This window comes from Microtus ochrogaster, chromosome X, assembly GCF_000317375.1.
Source record: "Microtus ochrogaster isolate Prairie Vole_2 chromosome X, MicOch1.0, whole genome shotgun sequence".
NCBI lineage: Eukaryota > Metazoa > Chordata > Mammalia > Rodentia > Cricetidae > Microtus > Microtus ochrogaster.
Window position 1 is genome coordinate 15,839,682 of NC_022026.1, and position 16,007 is coordinate 15,855,688.

The following is a 16,007-nucleotide window of genomic DNA, read 5'->3' on the forward strand; positions in this document are numbered from 1 at the left end:
AAACTCCAAACTCTGCATCTTCATGTCTGACTTGTAAGTCCTCTTCAGATCTCCAACTCCTGCAGTTGTGTTAACTGCAACACATTTTCTCTTGGACTGGTTCCATGCCCCATTAGCAGCTCTCCCTGGCAGGTATCCCATAACTGTGGAATCTCTAATATCTTGGGGTCTCCAAGGCAATCTAGGCTTCAACTTCACAGCTTCATACAATGAACTTCAGGGACACCTCTGACAGATGCCTGACCTCAGCGGCTTTCCCTAGGTATGGAGGAAAATTCCATAGCCCCTTTCTTCTATCTTTAATTCTAAAGGCAGAACCACTTAGCCAGAGTTTCTACCAAGTTCTGATACTTGCTGGGTCTGGAACATTGCTTGCCTTTTCAACTACATCTTCATAAGCTTTCCATCTTTCACTGCCTATGCCTGGCAGTCCTGCAACTTCTCTGTAGACTAGGCTGGCCTCAAATACAGAGATCTGTCAGCCTCTTCCTTCCCAGTACTAGGATTAAAGGCAGACACCACACCCAGCCCTAAGCTTTTCTTTAGTTCCTTTTCATAAGTTGGAAACTTAACTTGGTAGGATCTTACCCTGAGGTCACCACTCCTTTTATTCCATTTTTTAATCTGTTTATCTTCTTAGACAAGAAACTTAGCTCCATTCTACTTTATGGTGCTCTTTTTCTCCTCAAATATTTTTCATTGTTCAGCTTGCTCCTTTCCAGTATAAAAATCTTTATCAAGTTAACACTAATAACCACATGAGAGTCTATACTAGGCTGTTTTAGGATTTCCACAAAACATTCCAAAGGAATTAATCCAAAATTCATCACTTTAGCCTCAGGAAGACTGTTAAGACAAGAGCAAAAAGCAGCCACTTTCTTCACTGAAATAATCTCAAAACCAATCTCTAAGCAACATGCTAAAATTCCTCTCCTCTGAACTCTCTTGAATCAGCCCCACATATTCCAAATCATTCTTAGCAGCATTGTCTTCCATGCTCCTGCTAGTATGGCCCATTAAACTGTGTTTAAAGCATTCCACTGCTTTCCAAACCTTAAGTACAAAAATCCAAATTCCTCCAAACAAAAACATTGTCAGGCCTTTCACAGAAATACCCCAGTCCCTGGTACCAACTTCTGTCTTAGTTAGGATTTTTATTGCTGTGAAGAGTCACCATGACCATGGCAACTCTTATTTAAAAAAAAAAAAACATTTAATTGAGGCTGGCTTACAGTTTCAGAGGTTTATTTCATTATCATCATGGTGGGACACGGCAGCATTCAGGCAGACATGGTGTTGGCTACATCTTGATCAAAAGGTAATAGGAAGCAGACTGTGACACTGGGTGGTATCTTGAGCATAGAAGACCTCAAAACCTACCCCTACAGTGACATAATTCCTCCAACAAGTTTATGCCTACTTCAACAAGGTCACAACTTCTTAATAGTGCCACTCCCTATGAGTTTATGGGGGCCAATTACATTCAAACTAGCATACATTGTTTCAAAAAATAAGGTTGAAGGACAAAAACAACTCCTAAAAGTTGTCTCTGAACTCTACACTATACACATGCACACCAATACACACATACACATCCAAATGAATAAATATGAATAATGAAAATAAGTAATCACTAAGATGCACAAACTATCACAAATTATATTACAAAGCTATAGTGACAAAGACAGCATGGTACTGGGACAGAAAAACAGATGTATCCTAAAAAAAACAGAAGAGAAGACCCAAAAATAAGCCCATACATATATGGTGTCTTAGTTAAGGTTTCTATTGCTGCAACAAAACACCATGACTAAAGCATCTTGCAGGGGAAAGAGTTTACACAGCTTATGCTTCCACAACACTGTTCATCATTGAAGGAAGTCAGAACAGGAACTAAAACAGGGCAGGAACCTGGAGGCAGGAATTGATGCGGAAGCCATGGAGGGGTGCTGCTTACTGGCTTGTTACCCATTGTTTGCTCACCCTAGTTCTTTATAGAACCTAGGACCACCGGCCCAACTCCAGTATTACACACAATGGACTGGACCCTCCCCTATTAACCACTAATTAATAAAATGCCTTTTAGGCTTGCCTACAACCTGACCCTATGGAATCTCAATTGAGATTACCACCTCTTTGATGACTCTAACTTGTGTCAAGTTGACATAAAACTAGCCAGTACATATGGCTACCTAATATTTGACAAAGCTATCAGAAATATAATTGGAGAAAGAGCCCGTTCAGCAAACATCACTGATGAAACTCAATATTCATCTGCAGAAGAATAAAATTATATCCCTCTCTGTCTGTCACTTTGCCCAAAAAAACACTTCAAAATGGATCAAAGACTTCATTTAGAATGTGAAACAGTTAGAGGAAAACATGAGTGAAATACTGGAAGATGTAAGATCTAGGGGGACTGTTGACTTTTCTCCCATTAGAACCTGTATAGCATCTTCCAGTACTGTGAAAGCGCTAGCAGATTAGTTCCAGCTTCATTTCTTTATATCCTGCAGCCAAAATATGTGATATCTTTAGGCATAGGATCTTGCTATCTAGCTCTGGTGAGCAACTAAGGGCAATGGCAAGGGCCTATATTGTTTCAGGAGGCTCTAAAACAGCTCTGACCAATAATTCATCTGAAAAATTTCCAAACCTTAAAGTAGGATTTGTATTTAATAACCTATGGTTTCTAGAAGCATCATTATCCACCTATTTATCTGCATACTAATAAAAACTAAACAAAATAAAAATTAAAACGCACTATCTGCTTACCAGTAAAATAGTATTTAAGAGTGGGGAAGGTTAAGGCACCAAAATCAAAGCAAGATTTCACACTTCACTTGAAGTGTTAAAATACTAATACAACAGACTACAGCAAGTGACATAACAATATTTTAATACCCACAGTGATTGCTTCAAAAATTATATAAGATATTCTTTTAAAAACTATAAATAAAACAAGATGGAATCTTCAAACTTCCACAGAAATACGTGAAATAAAAGCAGACAGTAAAAACTAGAGGTGCAAGAAGACAAATAAGAAGTAGGGGATCCCAATTAGCCCTGCTTAGGAGTACCCGAATTGCCCAGTAGCCTCCTGAACCATGTGAGAAATCCCCTACTTAGGCTCACCTACACACTCTGGAAACCAATTCCCGGGCTGCCAGCTTCCTGCACAAGGCCTATATCTACAAATAGCTCCGAGAAATTTTGGTCGAGGAGTCCAGTTGTCACAGTTTCCTGCAGCAAATAGGTGCATCCCGCATCCCCCACTGAGGCCTCTCTACTGCCCTAGAATTTCCTGCACCAAAAACCCAGCCTTCGTGACCTTCTGAACCCTTCCACTGACTAGGCCCACCTTCACTGCCCAGAAACCATGCTCCAGCCTTCTGCAGAGTCCAGGATTTGCTCCTAGAGCACAGCCCACTCAGCGTCCTGTGGTAAATAGGGAGACTCTAACTTGCCTTGTTTGGGTGCACCTATGCCATTCGAGAACTTCCTGTCCAGTGTCCTTGTTTGCTTCTCTATTTCTGTGATAAATACCATGACCAAAAACAATTTGAAGAGGAAAGAGTTTATTATCTTTTACAGGTTAAGTCAGGGCAGTAGTTCAAGATAGGAACCCGGTGGCAGGAATTGAAGCAGACACCATGCTTCTTACTGGTTTGCTCAATCACCTTATCCAACCCAGGCTCACCTGCCCAGAGATAGCACCACCCCCAGTAGGCTATCCTTTCCCACGTCAATCAGCCGTCAGAAAATGCCCCACAGACTTGCCTGCAGGCCAGTCTGATGGAGGCATTTTCCCAGCTGAGATTCCCTCTCCCAAGTATGTCTAGGTTTCTGCCAAGTTCACAAAAATTATAACAACCAGCCAAACAAAGAAAAACTTGCTCAGCAGGCTTTATTTATATATTTATAAATATATAAATATATATTTATATGTATGTATATAGCAACAATTAAAGAAAGGAAGGCCATGAATTTGAAAGACAGCAGGGAGTACATGGGATGGGTTGGAGGAAAGAACAGGAAAGGGTAAATTATGATTATAGTATAATATCAAATAATAAAAATATAATTAAAAAATAAATAAGATGTTGCAAAATAAAATTAGGAACAATATATGGATGTCTGCTCTCTCCAGTCCTGTCCAATATAGTCACTGAAGTCTCAGCTAGAACAATAACACAATAAAAGGAGATACAGAGAATAAAATAGGAAAATGAGAAATCAAAGTATACTTATTTACAGATGATATAACTCTATACATAAAAGACACAAAGGACTCCACAAGAAAATTTCTGCAGCTGATCAATACATTCAGCAGAGTAAAAGCATACAAAATTAATATAAAAAAATCAGTGCCCTTCCTACAAACCAATGACAAACATACTGAGAAAGAAATCAGGGAAATATTTCCACTCATAGTAGCCTCAAAGAAATATTATAATACATCTAACCAAGGAAGTAAAAGACTTGTACAATGAAAGAAAGGACGCTGAAGAAAGAAACTGATAGAAAAACACCCCTGTGCCCGTGGATCAGTAGAGTTAATGTTGTGAAACGGTCATTCTACCAAAAGCAATCTACAGGTTTAGTGCAATCTGTCGAAATTCCAATGCAATTGAAAAAAATATTAAATTTCATATGAAAACTCAAAAAATCCAGGATACCCAAAACAATTCTGAACAATGAAAACAGTGCCGATATTACCATCCCTGATTTCAATTAATACTAAAGAGCTATAGTAATGTTGAAAAGCATGATTCTGAGGCATATATGTGTGTGTATGTATGTACAAACTCATACACCTGACCCTAAGGGGAATTCGAAAGCATGTAACAATATTCAATAATCAATCAAATGAAATCCACATTTTCAAGAAGTTAAAAAAATAAATAAGACTCGATAGCTTAGGCCTATACTCCCAGCTACTTGAGAGGATAAGGTAGAAGGATCAGAAGTTCTAGGATACAGAGTGCATTCAAGATCAGCTTGTGTAACTTAGACATGCTCTTTCTTAAAATGAATACTTAGAAATGAGTCTGAGAAACTTGCCTGGTAAATGTGATGCCCAAGATTTAATCCTTAGTGAGGAGGTGAAAAAATATAGTTGAATTGATTGCATGACATCAAAAACACAAATCTACCCAAAGTCTGGAACTAGCATCATATTTATTATAGAATGACTAAATAGTCTCCCCAACAAGACCGGGAAAAATCAAGGGATTTTTGTTCTCACCACTATAATTCAACCTAGTAGTGGGCAAGCTAGTAACTGAGCAAGCAAGAAAATATATAATAGTATATAAACTGCACATGAATAAATAAAAGGATTTTGTAAGTAATATGTCTATCTGTTGATAACTTCAAGTAACTTTCAAGAAGGAAAAAATGTCTCCTGCAACTAATAACTAAATTCTGCAAGGCCAGAATGTAAATCAATGGGTAAAAATCAATTAGGCCCTTCTTCCAGACTGTTGATACAATATGTCCAGCTGACCTCCTGCAGCCAGGCCTTCCTCACTATGATAGAAATGCACTTATCCCCTCAAACTGTGAGCCAGAATAAGCCTTTCTTTCCTTTAAAAAAAACAGTTGGATTCTTGCTTAGTAAAACTGAATATGTGAAAACATAAATTAAAACCCCAGTAGCAAAAACCCCTAGAGTAAATTATTAGTGATTAGAGCAAGGTTGCAGGACACAAGGCTAAAATATAAAAGTCAACTGCTTTCTCATTTAGTAGCAGTGAACGAGTGGAATCTGGCATTTAAAACACAAAAGGCCATTCAGATTAACATCATCAAAAACAAAATACTTAAATATAAAGATAACAAAATAGCTACAAGATTTATATGAAGAAAACTCTAAACTTTGATGGAAGAAATTAAGGAACCAAATAGAGATATTCCATGTTCATTACTAAGACTCAATACTGTCAAGATGTCAGTTCTTCCCAAGACAATCTATACATTCATTGCAATTCATATTTAAAAAATAGCAGCAAGCCATTTTATGGCTGTCAAAAGACTAATTATCAAGGATATATGGAAGCATAATAAACCTAGAAAGAGAAGCAAGAGCCCAAATGCTGATTTTACTGGACTCCAAGGCTTTCTGTAAAGCTAAAGCAATCATTAAGTATGGTACCCTTGAAAGAATATATAAATAGATATATGGAATAAACAAAGAGCCTAGAAACTGCTCTACATAATACAGTCAACCATGGCCGGGCGGTGGTGGCGCACGCCTTTAATCCCAGCACTCGGGAGGCAGAGGCAGGCGGATCTCTGTGAGTTCGAGGCCAGCCTGGTCTACAGAGCTAGTTCCAGGACAGGCTCCAAAGCCACAGAGAAACCCTGTCTCGAAAAATCAAAAAAAAATAAATAAACATAATACAGTCAACTGATCTTTGACACAGGAACAAATATTTCAACAAATAAGGATGGAAAAAATGAACAATCACAAAGAAAAAAAGAGTCTAAGTACATACTTCATACACTTGAAAATTTCATCTCAAAACTTACATTTACAGACTTAAATGTAAGTTACAAAACTCCTAGAAGATAATATAGGAGAAAATAGAAATGGCCATAGGTTTGGGGGAACTTTCTACATGAGACACTAAAGACAAAATTCACGAAAGAAAAAAGAACCTATTGTCAAGTAAATGTACGAGAAAAGACACAGAGTGGGAGAAGATGCCTGTAAAGAAACATCTGAACAGAGGCCCTTGTCCAAAATAAAGAACTCAAACTTCAATAACAAGAAAACAAAGATTCTCATTAAAACATGGGACAGGGACCTTAAGACACATTTCTCCAAAGATATACAGGTGACAAAAAAATATATTGGGCATTTTGTCACTAAGGAATTTCAAATTGAAACAACGAGGCATCACTACATAAACCTCTTAGAATGGCCAAACTCCAGAATACTGACAACACCAAGTATTTGGAAGGAAGTGTGCAAGAGGAAATCTCATTTAGTGCTGTGAGGAATGCAGAAAGACAGACTGGGTTTGTGGAGATGCAACTTCAAGATCCCAGTACTCACCCATATGAAAAAGCAGTCCTCCTGGAAGGGTTCCCACAGTTCACACACGTAATTGATCCCAACTCCATACACAAAAGCACAGAAGTACTTGGACTTCGTAAGATATTTTTAAAAAGAAAAGAAGATAAAGTTGGAAGATCTAAATTTGAGATCTAAAATTGAGAAGGGAATGTGTTAGTGATGGGGTGTGGAAACGTAAATGGTGGCTTATTTCATCTTATTTCATTGACTATGTATAGGAAATCTTTCAAAGAATAAAAAAAAAACCAAACACAAAAGCCAGGCATGATGACATGCACCTATCTTGGCCATTCTGACAGGTGTAAGATGGTATCTCAGAGTCATTTTGATTTCCATTTCCCTAATGATTAAGAATGTTGAGCGATTCCTTAAATAAATGCCTTTGGGCCATTTGAGATTCTTCTGCTCAAGAACTCTAGACTGACAGCTGAGAAACCTGCATGGAACTGAACCTCTGCATGTGGATGACAGTTGTGTAGCTTGGCCTGTTTGTGGGGTCCCTGGAAGGGGGACCATGATCTGTCCTTGGCACCTGAGCTGGCATTTTGGAACATATTCCCTATGGTGGGATGCCTTGCTCAGCCTTGAAGCAGTGAGGAGGAGCTTCGTCCTGCCTCAACTTGATGTGCCAGGATGTTTTGACTCCCCATGGAAGGATTTACGCCTTTGAGGAATGGATGGTGGGGTGGAAAGCAGGTGGTGGAAGGAACAGGAGGATAGAAGGGAGGAGAAACTGTGGTAGCTATGTAAAAATAAATATTTTTTTAAAAAAAATAATAGAGGAAGACATCTGAATTTAATTTCTTGTCTCCACACATGCATACACAGGTGATTGCACACACACACACACACACACAAACACACACACAGACACACATACACACAGAATCCATGTCTCATAAAAGGAAACATTTTTTGGTCACATGATCTCCATTTTTCATTATTTTCTAGAATTTTTCCACATTTTAATAAATACCAAACCACAGGTCCACAAATCTCAATGAATCTTAAGAACACCTTATATTATTATAGTCATTTTCTGAAAAAATGTAGTAAAATATTATCACCTTCTCATCAGAAATAATGCCTGCTGGAAGACAATAACTTATTTAATATTCTGAATGAGAGAAACTTTCTCAACCTTATTCTATAACCATCCAAATATTTTAATGAAGGTAAAACAGAGGCATTTTCAAATCAACACAAACTGAGAAAACTGTATCATGGCTCTTACACGATGAAAATTCTTCAGAGTGATGGAAATAGCGCAGCTGATTGGATTTTGCTTCTATACATAAAGAGCTCCAGAATGGAGATATCTGCTCAAACATAACAGATCTCCCTTCATTTGTAATTTCTGTGAAAGACTGTTAGCTGTTTACAAGCAGCAAAAGTGGAAATGATATAATTTAAGATTTCTAAGATATATAGAAGTAAACTATATCAGAACAATATCACATGAGGCTGGAGAGAGGGCTCTGCAGTTAAGAACACTTGTTCCTATAGAGAACCAGGCTTCAATTCCCAACACCTCGATAACAACCTACAACTGTCTGTAACTCCAGTTCTAAGGGGACTCTGACACCCTCTTCTGGCTTCCATTGGACACTGTGCACACACATGGAGCACAGACATACAGGCAAGCAAATAAACAAACACTTAAAATAAAAATAAGTTTCTAAAAACACCTGTAGCACCCAGAGACAGAAACTGGGGTTCAACCTGAAGGTCAGAAAAATAAAACAGCCAGCCACTGGCTCTTACCTCTACCTCAGTCAGAAAATGGCTATCCTACCTCCAGGAATCTCGGAATTAGACCATGACTGACACCTGCCTCCTCCTGTCTTATATTCCTCTCTAGGGATGGTATTAAAGGCATGTACCACTACCACCTGGTTTCTATGCAAACTAGTGTGGTTGCTGGGATTAAAGGCGTGTGTCACCACTGTAAGGCTGATTGGTACAGCTGTTTTATTCTCTGAACTTCAGGCAAGCTTTATTTATTAAAATACAAATAAAATATCACTACAAATACCACAAAGAAATACAGGTAACTTGAAATATAATCTTCTGAGATTTTTCTATTGGAAATAAGAGTCATCACCTCTAGTTCTTAAACTCTGTCTACTATTATACAGCGTTCCCTTAGCTGTCACGGAAGGGACATTTAGGGCTGAGTGTTCTAAGGTCTCTCATTGTCTATGTAATTTCTTGCTGTGGGTCTCTGCATTTTTCCCCATCTGCTGCAGGAGAAAGCTTCTCTGATGATGGCTGAGCAAGGCACTGATCTGTGCGTAATAACAGAATGTCACATATTGCTACAGTCTTTTATCCAAACAGTAACATTTGGTTTCACCCTGAGTCTCCAGGCTATCTAGTCTCAGGCTCTTGATCACATGAGCAGTGTCAGGAATGGGTTCCATCTCATGGAGGGGGCCTTAAGTCAAAACAGATACTGATCGGTTACATCCATAACCTTTGTGCTGCCATTGCACTGGCTTATCTAGCAGGCAGAACACCATTGTAGATCAAATGGTTTCTGACTGGGTTGGTGTTTCTTTCTCTTTTGTTAGGGTTCAGAGTACCTTCCTGTACCAAAGGCACTAGCACATAGGGGTGAAGGCCGTAGTTAGGCTCGACTTATATATGTCCAAGAATTATGTATGTACTCTCTTCAGCAACTGAGCATACTATCCGCTTGTGGAGAGTGGCAACAGCTTGGGTTGTTCAGGGCTTCCCATGCGACCTCTTTGGCCAAAAACCCAATAAGAGGTAGTCTGGTACTTGAAGCTTCCTTTGGTGATAAGAAACGTCCAGTTGGAGGTGTGACTCCCCCATTATTAGGCTATTTTCTTTATATTGCCCTCATATATGTATGCATTTTACTGTATTAGGTTTCCATACCACCCCTCAAATGGCTCTTAATTTTAACTGTATCTTTCCACATTCCCCCCTCTCTCACCCCATCCCCCCAACTTGATTCTCCTGTTTTGGCCACTCCCTCAATCTATTCATAACTATCTATTCTATTTCCTTTCCTAAGGAGAAGTATCTGTCCTCCCTAGTCCTTTATTCTATACCTAAATTCTGTGGTTCTACGGATTGTAGCTTTGTTATCATCGGCATGATAGCTAATATCCACATGTAAGTGAATACATACCATATATGCCTTTCTGGGTCTGGGATACCTTACTCAGGATGATTTCTTTCTAGTTCCATCCATTTATATGTAAAATTCATGGTGTTTTTTTAATTATTGAGTAATATTCCATTGTGTAGATGAACCACATTTTCTTTATCCATTCTGCTGATGGGCATATAGTTTTTTCCAATTTCTACATCTTATGAAATACAGCTGCAGTGAATATGGTTGAGCAAGTGTCTCTGTGGTTAAAAAAAAAAAGAAGTAGCCTTTGGGTATATGTCCAAGAACTGGCTCTTGTTGTAAATTGATTCCCATATTTCTGAGGAACCACCACACTGATTTTCATGGTGAATGTACAAGTGTACACTCCCATCAGCAATGTATGAGTGTTCCTCTTACTCCATATACTTACCAGAATGAGCTGTTTTATTAAACTTAGTCATTCTGACATTGTAAGATGAAATCTCAAAGTAGTTTTGATTTGCATTTCCCTGATGACTAAGGACATTGAACATTTCCTTAAGTGTTTCTTGGCCATTTGAATTTCCTATTTTGAGAATTCTGTTTATATCTATATGTCATTTTTAACTGAGTTGTTTTCTTGATGTCTAGTTTTTTGAGGTCTTTGTATATTTTGGATATTAGTCCTCTATCAGATGTGGAGTTGGTAAAATCTTTTCCCACTCTGTAATCTGTTGGTTTGTCCCATTGACAGTATCCTTTGCCTTACAGAAGCTTTTCCGTTTCTGGAGGTCCCATTTATTAACTGTTGATCTGAGTGTTCAGAAAGTCATCTCCTGTGCCAATGCATTCAAGGTTATTCCTCATTTTCTTTTCTATCAACTCCAGTGTACCTGACCTTTGATCCATTCAAAGTTGAGTACTGTGTGGTATAAATCTATTTGGATTCTTCTACATGCAGCCATTCAGTTTAACCAGCACCAATTTTTGAAGAGGCTGTCTTTTTTTGCAGTGTCTATTTTTGGCTTCTTTACCAAAAACCAGGCATCCATAGGTGTATGTATTTATGTCTAGGTCTTTGATTTCATTTGTTAATATGTCTATGTTTACCATACTATTTTTATTACAGTTCTGTAGTACAATCTGAGTCAGTGATGGTGATACCCTAGCAGTTTTTTTATTATTCAGGATTGTTTTAGCTAACCCGAGTTTGTGTGCATGTGTGTGTGTGCATGTGTGTGTTTCCATTTGAAGCTGAAAACTGTCCTATGTGTGAAGAATTGTGTTGGAATTTTGATGGAGATTGCATGGATGTTGTATAGATATACATGTATATTTCTACATAAATACATACACATATAGAGACAGGATCTATATGTGTTACTATACTGGCACATGGCACAAGAAAGATTGTAAATTATTGAAATAAAGGGAATAGCAGATCTTTCAGAATTATAATTTATAAATTCAGTTTATAAACATACTTAACATATTTTAATATAAAGGATCAAATAAAGGATTCCCTTTTAATCTTTAAGTTTTATAGTATTGCTCTATGACAAAGATAAAATTATTTCCAACTGATATACCTTGCTGTCAGCCAACGGTAGCCCTGCCCCAGTGACAAAAGTCCATGAAACCCAAGGTGTACTTCAATGATGAATCCTGCTCATTCTCTTCACTTGACCCAAGAAACCTCTGGAAAGAGCCCAAAGGCCCACTGAGGGATCTGAACAGGAATTTCCCAGAAGTAAATCCAGTTCAACTTGTACTTTGGAATGATTGATCAGCCCTGACACTTGCACAATCCACTAACAAAGGTCATGCAGCACCTGAACACCATCATGGCAGAATCACCGGCCCTCATCACTGTCTTCCTTTTGGGGTATCTACTCGGCGCTGAGTGTGCAGGTTTGTTTCCTTTTCAAAGCTACGTTGAATCTGCTTCTCTTTCAGATACAGAAATATTTAGAACCGTTGCTTTCAACTAACCAAGATTCCGTGATTTGATGCTATAGTTTCGATTCTAGCAGGCAGCAAGTCAGCTGGCAAATATTGGCTGTCTGGTAACTTCACCTTCATTTTAAAAATGAGCTACATTTACAGTGCTTGTGATTCATTTGTATTTAATAGATACAGTTATTCTGATTATTTGACAATACAATTCCTCTTAAAATTTCTGTGACCTTGGTTTTAAAAAAAATGAAAGTGGAAAAATCTCTTAACAAAGAAATTGCTGAAGAAACAGAAAACCATGTTATTTTGGGATTTTAAACTCACCACCTTGAAATCAAAAGGGGAAACATCAAAACCACAGTGGTCTTATTTACAGAAAAAGTATTTCTTGATCTACATGTGTCTCAATGCTTTAGAGGTAGATGGCAAGGCATTGTTAGAATGTATAAAAGTACATTCCTGTTGAATTTGTCAGTTAAAATTGGAAGATCAACCTTTCTTTATTAAGTTATCTGTTTATTAAGCTTTTCCATGGATGGGAATAAACAAGCTCCTCTATGAGTTCACAAGCCTCAGAACTGTTGTTTAGAGAACCCTAGTACTTACTTAGTGACCTCCCCAGGGGACAACGCAAGTATACAAATGGCTAGAAGGAGTAGGAACTTAGTTCATACAACGTACAACACAGTGGGTTTTTGTTTGGTTTCCTTTTTGCAACAACAGTGACTTTCCTCCCCAGGGAGAGGTGCACAGGGGAAAACTTACTGCATTTAGACAAACAGCCTGCTCACTCGGGATGCATTTATCACGCTTACTTGTAACAGCAACTCCAGCAGCTGACAGTGCCAGGATCAGGGGTGCCAACCCTGGACATCCCCAGAAAACAGGCTGCTCCTCTGGTTTCCACTCCAGACATGATGTCAACTGTGGAATCAGACTGAAAGGCTGAAGTGATGACAGGAAAATGTGAAGGTTAAACTGCTCTAGCAAAGTGGGTAGAGTAAGAGATGAAAAATACATGTTGGACAGCTCATTGCGTGCATCATAAAGGCAGGTCATTCAACACACCTAAGTGAGGACAAAAGAACCTAACACTTTCTTATAAATTAGTGCTAAGGGGATGGTGTGTATCAGAGGACTGCTGCCCACCAGAAGACCTTGGATAATGGTAAGATAATAGAAGAGTCAAGATTTCAGAGCTGCAGCAATGATGACTAGAGATAATCCTAAAGAGATGTACTAAGGAGAAAAGCAACAGGATTTTAGCATCATTGTGGTCAGGAAGCCGGCAGCACTGTCTTCTGTTAAACTGTCATGGAGCTGCTGCATGTTCATGACTAGTGCCTTAGTGTGCCAATTTAGAATTGGAAATCAAAATTAGTCTGTGAAATGAATTTGATTTTACTAGGTATACATTTCAAAACTGTCTTTCATGCATTCAGGTATGTTAAGACATTCATTACTGTTAAGGTGCCTGGTACCATGATGATCTTGCTCCTCAAGGCTTGCTCTGCCCACTTTCTTAAACATCCCAGAACTACCAGTGCAGGGGTGGCACAGGCCACAGTGAGCCTGGCCTTCCTATATAAATTATCAATCAAAAAATGCCCCACAGGCTTGCTCACAGGCCAATTTTATGGGGGCATATTTCAAAAGAGGTTCCCTCTTCCAAAATGACTCTAGTTTTTTGTCAAGTTAATATAAAACTAGCCAGAACACACACATCCACCCATCTACACACTCCACATACACATGTGTATGTATAAATATCATATATATAATCATATAGAGAGAGCAATAAAAATAATCACTAATGTTGGCATGTTATGTAGATAGTAACCCTCACACAGAAAGAGCCACATCCACAGTAATGTAAGTATTCCAGATGTTCTTTCTGGTTTGAATATTAACTGTTAGAAGTGAGGCAAGAAAATGAGATGAACTAGATCATAATACTTTTTAAAAAGGGTCCTAATTTAAAGAGATTGAACAGTAGAGAGCAATGCGGAGGTGTAACAAATGTAAGTGTAAGAAGCACACACTTCCCTGTGTTACAATGCTCAGTCTGGTGACACTCTAGAACTGATGAGGCTCCAGGCTAGCGGGTCCAACCTTAAGTCTCTTGCAATTATCCAAAGGAATCAAAAGATCAGAACCTGGACAGTAGCCATAGAAATAAGACAGACAACGGAAGTGGTAACAATGAAACAGAGCTGAAGTGGTTCAATAGGCACATGCTCATAAAAGGGTTAGGAAACATACATAGAGGATCTGAAGGGTCGAGTGCAGTGTCTTGATATCAACACAGCACAGGGTCTGTAGTCTGGCTTTTGACTTGAAATCCAGGGCTAATCCTCTGTTGTGTGACAGGAAGCAGTCAGGAAATACATGAAGTCAAAATGATTCTTTACAAGATTGCTACCAATAATGACAATAATAATTTCCTTGCACAGAGGGCAGAGAGGAAGTAAAGGCACTACAAAGTGCGTAGCAGAACTGGAGAAAGGAGGAAAACTCAGAGGAAAAGAAAAACAGCATGCAAAACATGGGGGGAAGAGAGTAACCAGGGATACACTGGCTTATAATTTGTCTCAGAGATCCTGTCAACATGATGATGAGTACACACTTTACACTGTTGCTACACCCATTTTATATTTGAAAAAGTTAAAGTCCAGGTATTATATGTCTTATCTATGTTCACACAGTAAAAAAAAAAGTCAGATACATGATGATTCAAATCCTGTCCTATCTAATTGCAAACCTTGTTTTTCCATTCGTCCACATTATAAATTACTACCATCACAGATGTTCTATATGAATGACTTGAACCAAGCAAATAAATTGCAATGGGAACTTAGATATAAATACACAAAGGTACCCATAGGCAATTTGGTGAAATACAAACCTGCCTAGCCTCGAGACTGCCTGGCAAGAAAAGTGCTAACAAGGAATGGAATGAGTTAGGGAAGTTGGCAAGGGAAGAATGATAGGAAGATACTTGAAGTAAATTCAGGGACTGGAGAAGTGTTCCCAAATGGATTCAGAGATCAAGGATGTCAATGGACTAGAATGTTCCATAAAGGAAATTACTGCCACAAAAAAATAAGGTAATAAAATTAAGTTCCATTTCTTCTACCCTCCCTGTTTTTGTTAAAGAAAAACTAGTACTAAATTCCCTAGAGAGTTCAGTTTGAAATATTATCAGCTACACTGATGCTGTCTCTAAGATTTATTTATTATTTTTATTTGTGCCTGCATATGAGATTAAGTTTATGTACATCACATCCATGCTGGTACCTATCTATAGAGGCCAGAGGATATCAGATCCCCTGGTACTGGATGGAGTTACAGGTAGTGGTGAGCCACCTGATACAAATCCTTATGTGATGTGATGATTATGTGATGGGAATTAAACCCAGATCCTCTATGAGATCAGTGTTTTTAGCCACTGAACAATCTCTCTAGCCCTAGTATAGCTGCTAAGGAAAGGAGCAACTCCAAGCAGCTTTTTGGGTTCCTGTTATTGATTACGTACATTATATACATACATCAACATATGTAAACATATACACATATATGCCTACACATATACATGTATATATGCAGAGGGAGAGATACAGAGAGATAGGAATAGATACAAAGACACAAGGAGAAGGAAAGGGAAGAAGGCAGAAAATTCAAAATCTTCAGTACTCAAAAAAAAAATCAAAAACAAAAACCAGAAGTGTCCTACAGAGTAGGCAGGCAGCCATACCTAAAAGAAACCACATCATAAATTTCAATGAAATGTTTCCATCACTGGAATTCATATACCAACTAAAGACATCATCTTCCTGAAGATAAACTCAATTACTGCATGAT

General features: G+C 38.3%; 1 protein-coding gene across 1 annotated transcript in view; it reads left to right on the forward strand.

The window, feature by feature from the left end:
* The first annotated feature begins 11,866 nt into the window (after positions 1–11,866).
* The window catches only part of F9 (coagulation factor IX), a 28,127-nt gene continuing 23,986 nt past the window's right edge, over positions 11,867–16,007 (forward strand). The window contains exon 1 of the mRNA XM_005358510.1: positions 11,867–12,101. Within this exon, the coding sequence (XP_005358567.1) occupies positions 12,014–12,101 (88 nt within the window). The 5' untranslated portion in view covers positions 11,867–12,013. The remainder of the gene's footprint in view (positions 12,102–16,007) is intronic.